Raw genomic sequence first — 19895 nt, 5'->3', positions numbered from 1 at the left:
CTTCCCTAGGTTTTCTCACAAACAGTCTCCTGCTTTTCGAAGCAACCGAAACAGTTGGTTACACGAAGAAATGATAGACGTTACATTTGTCAGTGGTTCGAAGATTCACTAATAACAAATCTTGGAATCAATTGTTCTAGATATTGGTCCTCGCCATGCAACTTTGTTGACGAGACACCTAACATGGCAAACCGAAAGCAGCAAACGACTGATTGGCTTCAGCGTCATTATGTCGATGTAAGGGGTAACCTTAAGAATGTGTAACGTATGAAAAAATATCTCTTCGTAAGCCACAGTGCCGCCTATAAGAAATCGACAAACTGGCAAAAAGCTTGAGCGTACAATAGTTAGGCTACCACTTTACCACAGCCATTTCAACCCGGTAGCGTTAATAGGGGTCAAATTACAGGTTACGTTGCCAGGAATAACAATAAATTTACTCTATCTGCAGTTGAAACACTCACAAGCTGTCAGGAACGTCACCCCTAAAGACTGGAAGTAAGCCGTCGAACAGCCGGAGTGCATCATGGAAAGAGCATGACGGAGTGAAGCTCTTTATGAGAATTCAGTGGAGGAGACAATAATTTCTTTAAATGACAACAGTGACAGAGGACACAGCGACGAGATTGACATCAGTGGAGTTTTTCCATGATTCCCATAGAAATGGAGCCAGACGAATCCCCAGTTACATGCTTGGCGTACCCAATTTGGATCTGTGAGTAGCTTCATAACAAAATCATATCGTTGTAAGTTTTCAAATTTTAATTAGAGGGCCTAAATAGTAACTAATTACAAAGGAAGTTCATCTCAGGAATTCAGTATGTATCACACAAAATAAATGCTATTGTTTAGGATATACCATATCTAACACGGATACGCTGTTATTTGTATCGCTTTTATCCTTTCTAAACAACTGAATTTGACCTATTTAAGATACGTTTTCCCACCGTGAAAAACACGCTTAATCTCATTTTTAGTAGTACTAGAATTAAGTAGAAGGGTCAGAAAAATTAATAACCGTTTCACTTCCAACCTGTAAGGGCGCTTTATTAGTAGTCGACGCGCGAGCGGACCATTGTGCGTTATATTCAACTCAAATTACCTCGCATTAGAGTTCTCCGCTACAGTTCTGGTTTCGACCATATGAAAATGATGTATTCTTCAGATTAGTTGCTATCTGCAATAACAGAATGTTTCCCGCATGTCCAAAAATTCGGTGACGTCGTGAGAAAATGCAATTTCGCGAACTGTCATTATATCGCCTTAATAATTAGTTATAGGAGATAAAACTGAAATCAAAACTAAGTGTAACTTTTCCAGGATACATTAATGCAATGTCCATATTTAAAAGAGAATAGGTTGCCTGTTTGCGCTAGTTAAATGAAATGTAAAATTACGCGTGTATTGCGCGCGGGACGTGTCATCTCTGTTCCGCCGGTCCACGTACTCACGCCGAAGTGGCAATACTTAAGTAATTTTGGACAGGCTGTAGAGCCCTGATGTGTGCGAGAGAGCGCGCGTTTGAACTTCGCATGGCTTGACGGAAGTTGGCGAATACGAACGATTCTGCCTCATCTAATGACACAGCCGTGTGAGCGGCGTCTATGTCCATGCGAATCTCAAGGGGTTTCACTCGCTTGCTGACGGCCTGCGAAGTCGCAAAGTGAGAATAAGTGACAATCTTGCTTTACTGAACGCTAAACACTGTGCTACGTTATGGCCAGCGATCTCTGCGCTACCTGGATGCAGAACTCTGGCCTTTGAGTAAGGAACTGAGAACAGTCTGCATCGGTCGCCATGTTGTAGTTAGGCAAAACATCTACACTGATCAGAATAACATGAGATTCTAATACTTAGCCGGCCGGCGTGGCCGAGAGGTTCTAGGCGCTTCAGTTTTGAACCGCGCGACCGCTACGTTCGCAGTTTCGAATCCTGCCTCGGTCATGGATGTGTGTGGTGTCCTTCGGTTAGTTAGGTTTAAGTAGCTCTAAGTTCTAGGGGACTGATGACCTCAGATGTTAAGTCCAATAGTGCTCAGAGACATTTGAACCATTCTAATACTTCCTTAGGAGATTCCTATGTAAACAGAATAACTGCATCCTTTGGGTAACAAACAAATATTAATATATCTCTTGTGGTTTTCTTGTAAATATTATCAGAAACTTCATTCGTCCAGAAATATTTCGTGTACTTGGTATCTCTACTATGTACGTCCTGCAGAAAACTGACAAGCTTTTGCAACATTATTTCTCAAAATCAATTGTCTGTTAGCTGATACACACAACTGTATTATCAAAATAAAACACACTAGTACCCACAGAAGCTCATAATTTTCCTGAAAATTCGATATGTAACGAACTCGATATTTAACACCCCGTTGAAGGAAATCTAACATAGATTTTGTCAGCAATGCATCACTTCAGATATGGAGTATGTGAAAAGGTATTTCTTCTTAGACATGTAGTTTACTATCGAGCCTTTCAATATCAGTTTATACGTAATAAGTTCATACTTACTACACGGTCCAATCTCGATAATGTGACCACGTTAACGTGCAGTACCAGGTGGCAGCGCTAGCAGTGGAGGGTACATAAATGGTGTCGGTGGATGCGGGAAACTGCAGTAGTTGCCGAAATACGGAAACGGAGCGGTTTATGTGACATCTTAAAGGGCATGATCATTGGCTTTCGGACCAGTGGTGGAGGAACTTCCAAATGAGTAAGCCTGTAAAATGTTCGTATGCCACCACTGTTGTGGACTGGCAAGACTGCCAATCCACTATGACAGGTAGCCGAAAGGCACGCGTTTAAGCTCACGCAGGATGGCGTGAGGTCTGGAAAATGACAAGGAATTGAGACTAGCAAAAAAGGTACGTAGCTTCTGGAATACTTAACTTTAATCCATAATTGGTGAACATCGGTCTGAAGGTACATGCATCACAAGATAAATAGTAATTGATAATGGCGCCTTGCTAGGTCGTAGCAAATGACGTAGCTGAAGGCAATGCTAACTATCGTCTCGGCAAATGAGAGCGTATTTTGTCAGTGAACCATCGCTAGCAAAGTCGTCTGTACAACTGGGGCGAGTGCTAGGAAGTCTCTCTAGACCTGCCGTGTGGCGGCGCTCGGTCTGCAATCACTGATAGTGGCGACACGCGGGTCCGACGTATACTAACGGACCGCGGCCGATTTAAAGGCTACCACCTAGCAAGTGTGGTGTCCGGCGGTGACACCACAACCACCGCTAAAGTATACCGTGTGTGGTAAAATAGCACTATCCAAAACTGGCGCCAGGACTAATGTGATGCATCATAGGCGGTAGATGAAAGAAGTGAACGACGGCTGCGGGGATGTGTACAGGTGAATATACATGCAACTGTTGAGCAACTGACCGCCCAGATGAACAAAGGGGCTACCAACAGTGTGTCCTGAATGACCGTTCAGCGGAAGTTGGTGCGTATGGGTCTTCGCGGCAGGCGCCTGGTATGTGCACTGATGCTGACTGCTGTTCACCAGCGACGAAGGCTGAAATTTGCACAGTAGCGCAACTAGACGTTTTCTGAGTGGCGACAGCTGGCATTTTCAGATAAATCACGTCTTCGCTCTATCGAACAGATGGCTTTTGACGTGTACAATCCCGTAACAATCATTGGAAGGGGCCAGGCCGGAGCAGGCAGCGTTATGGTCTGGGGAATGTCTTTGTGGCATCCTATGAGTGAGCTCGTCGTTCTGGAAGGCACAATGGATCAAGTATCCATCTATCCTGGGTGAACGTGTCCACTCCTACATTTGTTTTTCCTCGTCATTATAGTATGCAACAGCAATACAACGCGATTTATCGCAGAGATCGCAGTTTAAGTGCGTCATTGTAGGAGAAACAGGATTTCATCGTATACCCTGGCCACCAAACCCCCTCGGATTTAAACCCAGATGAGAATCCAAGGCCACCTAGATTGTGCTGCTTGCGACATGGATCTTCAACCATGAAATCTAGCGCAGCTGACGACGGCTCTGGAGTCCTCATGGCTCCACATCCCTGTTTGTACCTTCCACAACCTCACTGATTCTCTTCCTGCACATCTCCCAGCGGCCCGAGGAGCAAAATTCGCTTATTCGAGCTTTTGGCAGGTGGCCATTTCGTTTCGCATTTTAGTTCATGGTCGCCATGCTTTAGTTGGACAAGTCAAGGCGTTAGAGGATCTTTGGCCAATGTGCTTGGACAGCTGGATTTCGACATCCAGTTTAAATGGAGATTTCTGGTTGTGTCGCAGCTACCCGCCATGTTTCCATAGACATCTGTGAGGTCCATTCGCACGTGGCGAGTGCTTACCCACTTATTGCTAATAAAATCGAGCCACGCGAAAAGCGAGTTGTGGGTATGTGTGTCATTCTCTTTCTTGCAGTTAACCATACAACAGCGTTCCCCGCAGTCCCACCAACCCATTAACGATGGAAGCAGATCGCAGAAAATAAGAACCAGAGAACAAAAATGAAGAGACATAAGAAGAGAATGAAGACAAAGAGGAAGGAAAGTAGAGGAAAGACAAAAATAAGAAGAGAAGAAGGAAGATGAAGAACGGAAGACGGAAGATTGAGAAGAAGGAAGGTGAAGATAATACAGGAAACAAAGAAGACAAAGTGAAGGAAGAAGATGAAGGGAAGAAAGTCGATAAAAAGGAGAAGGAACAGTAGAGAGATGTACAGACTGAAGCAAGTAACACTAAAGACAAGAGATCAGTACAAGCAGAAAGTTTAATAATCACCTGGGTACATCAGAAGGGACAAGACATCATTGAAATGCAGTACTCTGGGTTGTTTGTTGTTTGTAGCTGAACTTATGTATGATGAAAAATGTAATGTCAGCAACGAGCACTAGAATCCATGCGTTCATTGATCTGGAAGCGGAAGCAAGCAGCATAAGGTACTCACAGCCAAGATAAAGTAACAATGGATGTACCAAAACAACGAGTTAAAAAGCCACCGGGCACACGAATGCAACCGACAAACGAAAAAATCAAATAAATAGGCGCCTGTATGGACGAATTCTTAAGAGAACATGTTTCGGAGAAAGAGTTTTACAATTTTGTTGTCTTAGTTTTTTCTGTATGCTATTTAATGAATGAGTGTAGTGAAGTTCAATTAAGAAAGTGGAAGGAATCCAGTGAGGTAAAGCCCACAGCACAGCTACAGCTGACAACTCTATGCAGCACACTGATGACCGTTGAGGGCACCAGACGTCATTGTTGGAATCAGGAAGGATGGTTTGTCTATTGGGAGAGAGGGATGGAAAGGGAGAGAGAGAGAGAGAGCTAAGTGTAGCAAAGGAATGTGATTGAGTAGAGGGGGCACGGTTTCCAAGCACTTTCTCCAGACTGCTCAGTCTGCGTCGACATGAACAGCTGAAGCCAAACTACGTCATTCAGTATTTATAAACGTGAGACCGGTCAGTGAACTAGCAGCGGACGTGGAGGCGCTGATCTCGCACATCCATATGAATGCGAGGAAAATGGTTTGTGGATGAATCCAAGTTGATTCAAATAGTTTAAGCTATCATTGGTGCTCATCTCCCCATTTGATCTCTTTCCACTGTAGTATTCGTTACTGATGCCACCCCTGCCCGATTGTTTTCCAAAGATTGCTGCAAAAAAAGTGATTTTTGTTATAACAGCAGCATCGTGTCATGACCGTTAAATAAAATTGTCATAAAACATTCTGAAAATGGTTAAAATTTTCCTCTATTTCACTATCTCTTCAGTTCTTTGAGTCAAAACTAGTTATTATTTACTCCATACACAGTAGCCGCTATTGTTCTGTGCACTCGCGCGTCTTTGGCGAAAACAACTCAGTTCTCATCCTTTTGATGCCTGGAATTCTTCGCTCTTCTGTCGTCTTCTACATCGAACTTCTTAACATGTCTTCTGCGCCGATACATATTAGTTCTTCTGTCTTCTCTCTTTCGTCTTCCCCCTCGTCAGGCACTCTTCTCCGCGGAAAGTTTCGCAACCTTAAGATCGGAGCAGAGGACGATAGAGGATCAAAGAAGTCTAGACATTGAATGAACGAAAACTGAGCGATTTTCGACAAAAATGCGCAAGTGCATAGAACAATAGCAGTGCTGTGTATGGAGTAAATAATAACTTATTTTGACTTGAGATAAGTGAAGAGAGAGTGAACTACTGCGGAGATGTAGACCGAGTGAACAGAAGTGAAAATTGCGCGATCCTTGTACCAGGGCAGCTAATCGTGAAACAGTGTAATTTTTACAAGAGCACAGATTAACTTCGAAAGTTATAGCTTGAGTAAATGACGATGTGCCAGCTAAATAAATTGTTGCTTGGGTGCGTATTGTTGAACTCAGAATACTGTATATTTGGAATATAACCCAGAGAATTGCCACTCCATACCATACATGAAGTGGTTTCGCGTTTTTATGCCGCAAAATTATTTTTGGTGCACCTGTTTTGGAGGATAATATTTTTTTAATATAATTTTCAACGTCTGAACTGAAGCCGCATACAGACACACGGTACTCTGCAGAGCTGGCGTCCACGGGCCTATTTCACGGCGATCAGAGACGGTTGAGCATCGCCAGTGCAAGGTAAGAAACATCGTTGGTTTTCACCGAAAGAAATTAACAGCAGATTTACAATCATAAGACGCGACCGTTCTGTAAAGACGATTACCAACCCAATTGATTAAAACAATTCAAGGGGTAAAGTTTTACGTTAGTGATACGTTACCAGCACTCAAGATATTTAACAGTTACAGAAAAAGTTAAGTACGTCTCACATTGGAATACTTTGCATCGCTGTATAACTCAAGTACGAAAAACATGTCTTGAAACAGAAGTATTAAATCTCTCCATCACAATTCGTGTATCTTCAATAACACAACATTTTTTAAAGACTTGTTCATTTGAGTCAGTACGTTAATATAGTAATCAAAGACCACAGTTGACATTGACGACTACGTACACAATCTCTTTGATGACATAAATTTGTTTAGAAACCAGTTCAGCTGTAACGTTGTGTTGCAATAGATCACGAAAGACTGCACCTGTCATGTGTGAGTGCGCACACACAGGGGCGCCCTCAGGTTTTTATGGTACTTCAGTACGGGAGCAAATGTGACTCAGAAATTTTGGGGACATTATCACGTTCTCTTCATTTTCTCCTATTGTATTCTACGATATAATTGTAATACCTGGTCAGTGCTATTAACATAAACAAGCTATCAGTATAAATGCAGTAAAAGAGTTTTTAAATTCCCAGATTTTGTGTTTTCCCTGCCATTAAAATTTTCGGATGGATAACATGCCCTACATTTTTCGCTTATGAACCACTGACACAAGCTTCGACATCGATTTTAGAATCGGCTTATGAGGCATCTACACCGTGTTCCGGGTAATTCCTATAAAACTGTACAGTTTCTTTCAGAATCTAAATGACTTCGGGTTCTATGAGAAACATGTGGCATTGTTAGGGGCACTTTCAAACTGTTCCTCAATGTTTCGTCACCTGACTACTCTTAACTGCAATACCCTATGAAAAACAGCATTTGAATTTGTAGTTACTACAAAGACAATTCACGTAACGCACAAAAACACGCAAGAAACTGTGGTGTCACCGCCAGACACCACACTTGCTAGGTGGTAGCCTTTAAATCGGCCGCGGTCCATTAGTATACGTCGGACCGGCGTATCGCCAATGTCAGTGATTGCAGACCGAGCGCCGCCACACGGCAGGTCTAGAGAGACTTACTAGCACTCGCCCAGTTGTACAGCCGACTTTGCTAGCGATGCTACACTGACAAATACGCTCTCATTTGCCGAGACGATAGTTAACATAGCCTTCAGCTACGTCATTTGCTACGACCTAGCAAGGCGCCATTACCAGTTTATATTGATTGTTATGTCCGCCCCAGTAGCTGAGTGGTCAGCGTAACGGATTGCCGTCCTCTGGGCCCGGGTTCGATTCCCGGCTGGGTCGGAGATTTTCTCCGCTCTGGGACTGGGTGTTGTGTTGTGTTCATCATCATTTCATCCCCATCCGGCGTGCAGGTCGCCCAATGTGGCGCCGAATGTAATAAGACCTGCGATATGGCGGCCGGACCTGCCCCGCGAGGGGCCTCCCGGCCAATGACGCCAAACGCTCATTTCCATTGATTGTTATGAATGTATCAACAAGAGCGATGTTCTCCAATTATGGATTAAAGTTAAGTATTCAAGCAACTACCTACTTTATTTCTTAGACTCAACTCCTTTAACTGATCCTGACCTCACGCCAATCTGCGTGAGCGTAAAAGCGTGCCTTTCGGCCTCCTCTAGCAACACGGTGTTGGCTCTTCTGCCAACACTTCAGAAACTACTGATATTAACTTAGTGCGATTAGTTTGTACTATTTTCGTAAGATAAGTTCTGCATTCTTATACTACTGGCCATTAAAATTGCTACACCACGAAGATGACGTGCTACAGACGCGAAATTTAACCGACAGGAAGAAGATGCTGTGATATGCCGTTTATCATATCGCGACATTGCTGCTCGCGTTGGTCGAGATCCAATGACTGTTAGCAGAATCTGGAATCGGTGCGTTCAGGAGGGTAATACGGAACGCCGTGCTGGATCACAAAAGCCTCGTATTACTAGCAGTCGAGATGACAGGCATCTTATCCGCATGGCTGTAACGGATCGTGCAGCCACGTCTCGATCGCTGAGTCAACAGATGGGGACGTTTGCAAGACAACAACCATCTGCACGAACAGTTCGACGACGTTTGCAGCAGCATGGACTATCAGCTCGGAGACCATGGCTGCGGTTACCCTTGACGCTGCATCACAGACAGGAGCGCCTGCGATGGTGTACTCAACGATGAACCTGGGTGCACGAATGGCAAAACGTCATTTTTTCGGATGAATCCAGGTTCTGTTTACAGAATCATGATGGTCGCATCCGTGTTTGGCGACATCGCGCTGAACGCACAGTGGAAGCGTGTATTCGTCATCGCCATACTGGCGTATCTCCCGGCGTGATGGTATCGGGTGCCATTGGTTACATTTCTCGGTCACCTCTTGTTCGCATTGATGGCACTTTGAACAGTGTACGTTACATTTCAGATGTGTTACGACCCGTGGCTCTACCCTTAAAAAAAAATGGTTCAAATGGCTCTGAGGACTATGGGACTTAACTTCTGAGGTCATCAGTCCCCTAGAACTTAGAACTACTTAAACCTAACTAACCTAAGGACATCACACACATCCATGCTCGAGGCAGGATTCGAACCTGCGACCGTAGCGGTCGCGTGGTTCCAGACTGTAGCGCCTAGAAGCTCTCGGCCATTCTGGCCGGCGCTCTACCCTTCATTCGTACCGTGCGAAACCCTACATTTCAGCAGGATAATGCACGACAGCATGTTGCATGTCTTGTACGGGCCTTTCTGGATACAGAAATTGTTCGACAGCTGCCCTGGCCGGCACATTCTCCAGATCTCTCACCAATTGAAAACGTCTGTCAATGGTGGCCGAGCAACTGGCTCGTCACAATACGCCAGTCACTACTCTTGATGAACTGTGATATCGTGTTGAAGCTGCATGGGCAGCTGTACCTGTGCACGCCATCCAAGCTCTGTTTGACTCAATGCTCAGGCGTATCAAGGCCGTTATTACGGCCAGAGGTGGTTGTTCTGGGTACTGATTTCTCAGGATCTATGCACCCAAATTGCGTGAAAATGTAATAACATGTCAGTTCTAGTATAATTTATTTGTCCAATAAAAACCCGTTTATCATCTGCATTCCTTCTTGGTGTGGCAATTTTAATGGCCAGTAGTGTAACATTAACAAAATTATTTTACTTTTCAACCACATCTTAAATACATTCGGAATTCATATGAATTTTTGCTGATTCGTCAAACTTCGTCAAATTGGTGAACGGATTGGTAAAGAATCCGCCATAACGTCCGTCATGAGTCATGAGTTGGAAAACCACACAAGTTACAACACGCAATCGATATATTGACAGACAGTCGAGTTAATACGTTCTCTTTCCGCTATCTTTCTTATCGTGAAATTATCATTTTTGTGAGGTTGTTATGGAGTCAATAAAATCTTCAGGGAATCGTCATTCTTTGTTCTTAATTTTATTATTTTTTTCGATGGCATCATATGTCGTGGCCGGGTCCATGTTTTTTTGAATTAATACAATTTATATTTTTCGATTACCTCACTCTCGGTTTTAAGTAGTTTATGAGGTACGGTACGGTGACCGAACTATGATTCAAAATTTGTTCTTAGATTTGAAAGAAAAAGAATAACTTCAAGAACAAAAATTTTCAATGTTAGATAGTATAACTACTTCAAAATGACTGTATTTGACCCTTTAAAGTTAAACATGTAGACTAAGAAAATAATAACTGGGTACCAGTTTTGGACTGTAATTCTTAAATATGATGCAGCTGGTCCAAAATATGATACACTTGTGATACTGTTGTGTACATGAAGATAGAAGGTGGACGCGTTAAAAGTGAAACAGAGGAGAAACAAACGATAGAACATGGAACTGGGATTTTTTGTGGGGGACATTTCTAGGTTATTTATGGTAGGAGGCACGCCAGAGTGAACTACAGAAATTTCTTTATTAGCTTTTTCTACATTTAATCGTATAAAGTTAACGAGCAATGGATGCGGACTGTTTACAATTATACTGAATGTATTGACACTAACACAAAAATAAGAGATACATTCATTTTAAATAAATTAATCTTTTTGTGATTTCAGGTCTAACTTCTTATAAAGATAAACATTAATTTAGTACATTTTATAACACACGTTACATGTGTTTCATGTGATTTTTACGTCACATTATCGGTATCTTCAGATCATTTTAGGGCTAATTTACCAAGTATTTTAGGACATAAAAATCAGGGCCCCTGTTGTTACAGGCCCACTTTCACCAGGGGCAGCTGCCCCCAATGGGCATCCTTTTCAATAGACACAGAACAGGTCAAACATTCATAACCTTACATAGGAAAATAGCGACATTACTATCCCGTAACTCTGAATCGAGAAGTTGCCTACAGGGGAGGTTACACATAACTTTACTACTTGAACATGTGTAGACGTAAAACTACTTACGTTACGGGTACCCAAATTTATAGGAATACTGTGCACAGTAGGATTTTCTTTGTTAGTTGTGTTAGTGTCACGACTTGTCACTAGGCGCGGTACTCGTACGGTGAAGCAGAGGGAGAGGTGATGGAAGGAGTAAGACATAAGCTAAGAGAGAGGGAGGAGGAGACGGAGACAAGAGGGAGAAGAAGAGTGAGACGTATCTCTAGTTCCCATTCATATTAGGGAGTGCGCTATCCTTTTTTTTTCTTTTTCATTTAACCAGACTGAGCCACTCAACGCGTGGCCAGGTATAAGATTTATTGAAAGATTTTTTTGACAATTGTATAGTTCCAAGAATAATTTTAATGTAAGAAAATTCTTCATGAACTATCCTAAACATGCCCACTCTTCCTTATGACCACGTGATTGGACATGTTCAGCACATATTTTCGTTGGTGTCGAATTGTAGGTGTAGAACCGCTCTGAAATGTGAACTTCATAAATGGTGTACACCTAACAGCACTCTACGCCGTGAGAAGGTGACGAGAACACCGTGGGATAAACAGTTTGGTTCCCTTTGTAAGAGACTAAATTCACCTCCTTACGTCCCTACTGGTGAGTAAAGAAATGTTCAGATACCTCTTCCTACTAGTGATTGATAGACGATTGTTGTATCATTCTTGGTTTTGGGTTCGGTACAAGAACAGGACAAACGGAGTATGTTAGTATGAGACGTCTGGAGAAGGATTTATAGCAAGGTTGATGCAGAGGGCAGTGGAAGAATCGTTACTGGTTTTTTGTTTTTTGATGCATCAGTCTTCTGATTGGTTTAATGCGGCCCATTGCGAATTCCTCTCCTGAGCCAAACTTTGCATCTCATACTAGCAATTGCACCCGACGTCCTCAATTATTTGCTGGATGTATTCCAATCTCTGTCTTGCTATATAGTTTTTACCCTCTATAGTAATAGTAATATGGCAGTTATCAAATGTTAAACCTGTGTGAATTCCTAAGGGACCAAACTGCTGACTTACACACTACTTAAACTAATTTAAACTAACTTATGCCAAGGACAACACACACACACACCCAAGCCCGAGGGAGGACTCGAATCTCCGGCGGGAGGGGCCGCGCAATACGTGACATGGCGCCTCAAACCGCACGGCCACTCCGCGTGGTGGAAGTTATCTTCTGATGCCTTAACAGATGTATTGTCATCCTGTCCCTTCTTATTGCCAGTGGTTTCCATATATTCCCATCCTCGTTGATTTTGCAAAGAACCTCCTCATTCCTTAGCTTGTCAGGCCACCTGATTTTCAACATTATTCTGTAGCACCACACCTTAGATGCTTTTATTCTCTTCTGTTTCGATTTTCCCACAGTCCATGTTTCAGTACCTTATAACGCTGTGCTCTGAATGTACATGCTCGGAAATTTCTTTCCTAAATTAAGACCTACGTTTGATAGTACACTACTAGCCATTAAAATTGCTACACCACGAAGATGACGTGCTACAGACGCGAAATTTAACCGACAGGAAGAAGATGCTGTGATATGCAAATGATTAGCTTTCCAGAGCATTCACACAAGGTTGGCGCCGGTGACGACACCTACAACGTACTGACATGAGGAAAGTTTCCAACCCATTTCTCATACACAAACAGCAGTTGACCGGTGTTGCCTGGTGAAACGTTGTTGTGATACCTCGTGTAAGGAGGAGAAACACGTACCATCACGTTTCCGACTTTGATAAAGGTAGGATTGTAGCCTATCGCGATTGCGGTTTATCGTATCGTGACGTTGCTGCTCGCGTTGGTCGAGGTCCAATGACTGTTAGCAGAATCTGGAATCGGCGGGTTCAGGAGGGTAATACGAAGCGCCGTGCTGGATCCCAATGGCCTCGTATCACTAGCAGTCGAGAAGACAGGCATCTTATCCGCATGGCTGTAAAGGATCGTGCAGCCACGTCTCGATCGCTGAGTCAACAGATGGGGACGTCTGCAAGACAACAACCATCTGCACGAACAGTTCGACGACGTTTGCAGCAGCATGGACTATCAGCTCGGAGACCATGACTGCGGTTACCCTTGACGCTGCATCAGACAGAAGCGCCTGCGATGGTGTACTCAACGATGAACCTGGGTGCACGAATGGTAAAACGTCATTTTTTCGGATGAATCCAGATTCTGTTTACAGCATCATGGTCGCATCCGTGTTTGGCGACATCGCGGTGAACGGACATTGGAAGCGCGTATTCGTCATCGCCGTACTGGCGTATCACCCGGCGTGATGGTATGGGGTGCCATTGGTTACACGTCTCGGTCACCTCTTGTTCGCATTGACGGCACATTGAACAGTGGACGTTACATTTCAGATGGCTCTACCCTTCATTCGATCAGTGCGAAACCCTACATTTCAGCAGGATAATGTACGACAGCATTTTGCAGGTCCTGTACGGGCCTTTCTGGATACAGAAAATTTTCGACTGCTGCCCTGGCAAACACATTCTCCAAATGTCTCACCAATCGAAAACGTCTGGTCAATGGTGGCGGAGCAACTGGCTCGTCACAATACGCCAGTCACTACTCTTGATGAACTGTGGTATCGTGTTGAAGCTGCATGGGCAGCTGTACCTGTACACACCATCCAAGCTCTGTTTGACTCAATGCCCAGGCGTATCAAGGCCGTTATTACGGCCAGAGGTGGTTGTTCTGGGTACTGATTTCTCAGGATCTGTGCACCCAAATTGCGTGAAAATGTAATCACATGTCAGTTCTAGTATAATATATTTGTCCAATGAATACCCGTTAAATGGCCAGTAGTGTAGTAGGCTTCTGTTGGCTAGGAGTTCACTTGTTGGCACTGCTAGTCTGCTTTTTATGTTCTCCTTACTCCTTCCATCATGGTTTATTTTGCTGCTTACATAGCAGAATTCCTTAACTTCATATACTCCGTACCACCAATCCTGATATTAAATTTCTCACTTTTTTCATTTCTGTTACCTCTCATCCAATCGTCTTTCTTCGATTTACTCTCAATCCAAATTCTCTAGTCACCAGACGGTTCATTCCATTCAGTACATTGTGCTATTCATCTACAGTTTCACTAAAGATACCAATGTCTTAAGTTAATCGTGTCACTGATATCCTTTCATTCTAAGTTTTATTACCATTCTTGATCTTTTCTTTTGATTGCTTCCTCGGTGTATAAATTGAACAGTAGGGGCGAAATACTACATCCTTGACTCATGCCGTTTTAATCCGTGTTCTTGCTCTTCCAGTCTTATTGGTCTCTTTTTGTTCTTGTACGTATCATATATCACCTGCCTTTCCATATAGCTTACCCCTATTTTTCACAGAATTTCGAACATCTTGCACCGCTTTTTGACTTTTCTTCAGTCTTGTTTCCATTATCAACAGCAACGTCAGAACTGCCCGTCTAGTGCCTTTACCTTTCCTAAAGCCAAGATGATCGTCGTCTAACTGGTCCTCAGACAAATTTCTGCACAGAGATATTGGACGGTTGCAAAGTCACTGGCAACAGGAAAGGTGGAATGGACACCATAAGTAATTTTTCTTCCTATCCATGATGCCTTGTTCCATGTACGCCTGTAATGTCTCTTCAGCGTATTGCAGCATGTTTTCTTATCCCTCGATACTAGTCCTCCGAGACTCATCTTAACCGGGAGGGGGTGGGGTCAATATAATTTAGGCAAGGTCAAAATAATTAGTTACGAAAGTAAAGTCGCGAAGAAGTGGAACATATTCTGACACGGCTTAGCGTCTGGAAAGGGAGAGGGTAAGGTTTCAGACCTAAAGTAGCACGTCAGACGGGAAGAAGAACCGTCGTAGGCTTCGTTAACATAAAATCGTCAGGTCATACCCACCTAGAGGCCTCAATAAAGAGGCTACACTGGTATTTTTAATTTTGCCATACTCAAATAAGAGTCCAGTCCTAACAAAGGCGCTATTACGTTCGGTTCTCTCTGCTTCTGCTATGTCGAACGTTGCCAATCAAGAGGTATACGTACCTCTCCCTGTGGGAGTAGTTTGATCCTTTCTCCACTGTCAGAGACCAGCGTGCCGACGACACCCGAAGCAACGACCAGGGTGAAGTTTCCATGCTCCTCCGTCACTAGCCGTCTCCCGCTTTTCAAGTTGTCCCGTAGTATCTTCATGGAAAATCTCTCGAATCCCTCGAGTGCCAGTGGCACCTGGAACAAAGTGAAAACATCGGTCTCGGCTCTGAAAGAACTCTCTCTGTCTCTCTCTCTCTCTCTCTCTGTCTCTTCCCTCCCTTTGTGTCTCGCGTCATAACAACTGCGTAAAGTAATTGCGTCATTCCAGAGAATATACAAAAAAGTAAAGTAGAGTTCTAAGGTTTGAATGGCCTTGAGACCCCGAAGTGCAGGTTTAACCGGTAATAGGAAAGCTTCCTGTTCTTCGCGTCCTCAGGCACCTCTCAATCGCTAAGAACGAGAGCTGCGTGCGTAAGTGCATCTGTCACGTGTAGGTGGCTGTAACGCGTGTATGTGTGGAATCTGTACATGGGCATTAAGACGGGATACTCCAGATTTATGGCCACATAAACCGCCAAAACAGTTGGTCTGTTGGCTTTGTCACGTGGAACGTCAGCGTCCGTGGTGTGTAAACGCGTGCTGTCGGACAGTGAACCATCAGCTCACAGACCCATTTTTCAGCGACGGGACACTCAACGCGCACAAGCGTCGCAGCGTCCTAACAAAAAATGGTTCAAATGGTTCTCAGCACTATGGGACTTAACTTCTGAGGTCATCAGTCCCCTAGAACTTAGAACTACTTAAACCTAACTAGCCTAAGGACATCACACACATCCATGCCCTAGGCAGGATTAGAACCTGCGACCGTAGCGGTCGCGCGGTTCTAGACTGCAGCGCCCAGAACCGCTCGGCCACACCGGCCAGCAGCGTCCTAACAGATCAATTTCCACAGATGCTAGAAGACGTTCCTCTGCAGACAATGAGGAACCTGTGGTACCAACATGATGGCTGTTTAGCCCACTGTGCTCTAAGTACTATATCACGTCTTCACGATTTGTTTCCAGATCGTTGGGTTGGATTTGACGCCTGTAAATGTTTTTCTGTGGGGAACTCTCAAAGGCACTGTTACAGTCTGTTCATTGGCTACAAATACGAGCTCCTGACTACCAATCCCTTCTCTGAAAACCGCACATCAATAGCACTTTCCATTTCCCGTAGTATTTGTGATGCAAGTTTTAGGTGATTCGCCATGTGTACAAATTCTAAACTGTAGCACAAACATAAATATAAACTAATCAAATGTAATCCCCAAATAAGTGTTTTGTTATGTTTCGTGTCAAATTAATATGTATATCATGTAATATCCATGTGGTAGGCAGTGTAATTGTCCAATAGATTAAAAATTATTCTTGTAATTTTATCGAGGAGGAAGACACAGTTGATGACGGGAGCCTAAAGAGATATGGAGAGAAAAGACATGGTAGGTTGTTAGCGGAGAAATGAGTGTTGTCTTTGTGGAATGGATGTTTCTTCTTTTGTGGTAATCGTTGGATGGTAAAGTGAGGAGAGAAGAGTGAAAGTACACAGCTGAAAGTAGGAACTGAGGGCGAGAGGGGCGTGTCGGTTGGAGTCACGTTTGCAGAAGTTATCCTTTGGAAATTTCGGGAAGAATTAGTTTATTTCAAGCTATATTTGAACAACAAGCAACGGAGCGAAACTAGAGAGAGAGAAGATTTAAAGAAACAAACAGACTGCAACAGTTGTATGAAGGTCATCACAAGAGTGATGAAGCAATTCCGTCATGGTACCATTGTTGTACGAGTAATTTTCTCATATGAGCTTTCGCGTATCAGAATTATTAATCAAAACCTGCAGACACTGATCAAGACAGAAACTGGGAGAAGAATAGGAGACAGATTTATCAAGAGATTGTAGACGCGACAGGTTATTGAGTTCATAAAAATCAAGGCTCTGGAAGTATGAGAATTGTCAAAAAAATTCGAGCTTACGGAACAACAGCAGAAGATAGCGGTTGCGTTTGTTAATTGAGAGGAGGAAAGAGCCAGTGAACTACAGCGACAGCGAGTCGTCTTACATCTTTGGGTAGTCAACTCCATAACAAACAGACGAGCGTGTATATGTGAACTGAATGACACGCTACTGACAATATTAAACCTAATTAACAGCAGAGTACATTCTGATAGTATCAGTTATACATAAAGTTAAAAATAAAAATGTAAATACATTCTATTGTGCAGGGAAAGTGAAGTTGTTACCCACAGTCAGTTCCTTTGCATTACTGTATAAGCTGGAGTAGGAAACCCTCGTTTTCTTGAAGGAGAAGCTTTGGAAATATTTCATTTCTGACGCTATGTTATTATATTTCACGAAAGACCGCTCTTGCTATACATGAGCAATCGTATAGGTATAGAAACCTTGTTATAGCTGTTTCACTTTCCAGTTTCACCGCAGCTACAGTTAATTACTTATAGATTGTTCAATAGAGTTTCGACAAATTCGCAACAGATTAGATACATAACTTTACGTACGAAAATTTCCACTAGCGACATTAATACTCTGTGAATCTGTGACGTAATCCATTTCACCTACCTAAACGTATATAAAAATTACTGTAATGTTATGTTTATATCTGTTTACGTGTGTGCGTGTGTGTGTTCAGAACTTAAATCTACCTTTTATTAGCAAGTGGTTATGTGAAACTTGGCCTCGTACCTAGGCAAGAAAAGTGACTCAAGTGGAAAACCGGCATCTTTAGTTTATGCCACCGAAGAAAACGTTTGAAGGGCTCCAATGCGCACGAAGAATATACTGGAATTTACTGCCAATAATACTTACTTGAAGCGTAAGGGATGCGTGTATTGCTTCAATAAACGTTAATTCTTTTAGTCGAGTTCTCTCATGTATTGATTTTTTTGTTTGTATCGCTGTTCTTGCCGAGGTCGATTTGTTCAGTTTTGACTCATTGTAATAAAATTGTGGGCTCTGAAGAAATAGTCTTTCGTGTTTTGGTTAGGAACAGTGACCGTTGGTATATCCTTCATACGTACAGAGCGATATAACAATAGTCAAGTGCTAGTTGGCTAGATATCATACGTCACATATATAAATTTGATCGTTTTAGTACCTCTCGTTTTAGTGCCTCCTTTCGCGTTCGGTTGTTCAAGGAGGTTACTACTATTTCCAGGTTGTGCAGCATATTGGCGGGGTTCTTGAGATAGTCGTCCGTAAAATTTCGCGATTTCAGTTGCTCCAGCGCATCCTGAACTGCCTCACGAGTTGCTAGTCTGTCCTGCAACAAAAATGAAGAAAAATTTTTGCAGTAATGAAGATGGCTTTATAAGCCAAACGACGGAAATTCAAAATGCTGAGTGATATAGGGTTGGTACAAAAGCAGAATGTGACAATGTAGTGAACAATATATTTGGCGACCATGTGCTTAGTTGTCGATAACAAATCAAGATATTAATGGGCTAACATTGTGTTGCTAACTGCAAAATTATGAGACTCATATGTATTACCTGTGCTCATAATGCAAGTTAGGTATTTTTAGAAAAAAACCCTTGATTTACTCGTTATTATGTACTTAATTCTTAGGTGTTCATAGTATCTAGCAGAGCTCTGACCGGTTTTTGATATGATCAATTGACGTGTATAAGCCTCATGTAACTCATTGGTATAATGTAGTTCTCAAATACTGTCTTCAGAAAAAATTCGGGATTAATCCTCACGTATTTGCGGATAAACCGAGCCTGAAACATTCCTGCTTGCACAGAATTCAGAGTTAATAAAATGGCGACTGTCAGCCCTGAAATCCTGATGAATCTATGATTTGGCTTTAAATCGATATACAGGGTGAACACCTAAAGCTTGCACCACAGATATTTCGTAAATAAACAGATTGTAGTAATAGTCAGAGAGAGTAAACTAGAATGTCAGTGGTGTTTGTTACAGGATTCTAGTTAGCCATTCACGAGATGACCTATTTTGAAAAGTTTGTGCCATTCAATCTGCATAGTTGCTAGGTACGATTTGTCATGTTTTCTTCCTATGTGCTTGTGTGTTCCTTGAGTGCGTTACGACATGCTAGTCAGTAAGAGTGTGACAGTTCAAGAAGTAAGTTGTGAGTGGCCGATGTAATTTACCAATGCAGAAAAAGCCGACACGCTCATTGTGAAAGGAGAATGTTGGAAGAATGCGGAAAGATATCCCAATAGACGTCAACTATATAGGCAGTTATTTATTAACCTCTTCAACCAGTTGCGTGAAAGTGGTAGTGCAACACCTAAGAAACGTAAGTGACGCCAGAGGAGGTGAAAATTAACGTTCTCGCTAGCAGTAGGTATATGGGGTTTTCAGCACCCGTTTGACATCAAACTGATATGAAAATTAATTACATTGATCAATTAATCACCACCACCCCGCCCCCACACCCACCCCTAACCACACCCACCCCCACCCCTTGATGACATCATGTGTTTTTCTCAGCCTGCACATGGGCCCCAGCCCATATTCTCCCTGCCTCTTCCCCCACCCCTCCCCCTCCCCAAGCGGAAATTTCGAATTTTGGCGGGAATTTAGAATTTTTGTGGGAATTTCTTTGTCCCAGGGCTGTGAAGATGTCCCCCCCCCCCCACCCAGGAATTGGTAGGAAATTAAAATTGTCAGTGCCCTTTATAGGACTCGAACCCGGATTCTACTGTATGAGAAGCCCAAGTGCATGGTTCTCTTTTTTCCAGGAAAGCATCAAAGACAG

The 19895-nt window shown here is 43.0% G+C and overlaps 1 protein-coding gene across 1 annotated transcript in view; it reads right to left on the bottom strand.

Annotated features, from left to right (window-relative positions):
* LOC124776043 overlaps positions 1 to 19895 on the bottom strand; it is a 247507-nt gene that overhangs the window by 141633 nt on the left and 85979 nt on the right. The window contains exons 7-8 of the mRNA XM_047250883.1: positions 18267 to 18431; positions 15134 to 15316 (exon numbers count right to left, since the gene is read on the bottom strand). Coding sequence (XP_047106839.1) covers positions 15134 to 15316; positions 18267 to 18431 — 348 coding nt within the window. The remainder of the gene's footprint in view (positions 1 to 15133; positions 15317 to 18266; positions 18432 to 19895) is intronic.

Source organism: Schistocerca piceifrons, chromosome 2 (genome assembly GCF_021461385.2).
Source record: "Schistocerca piceifrons isolate TAMUIC-IGC-003096 chromosome 2, iqSchPice1.1, whole genome shotgun sequence".
NCBI lineage: Eukaryota > Metazoa > Arthropoda > Insecta > Orthoptera > Acrididae > Schistocerca > Schistocerca piceifrons.
Note: the sequence above shows the minus strand (reverse complement) of the source record. Positions and strands in the feature narration are given on the sequence as shown.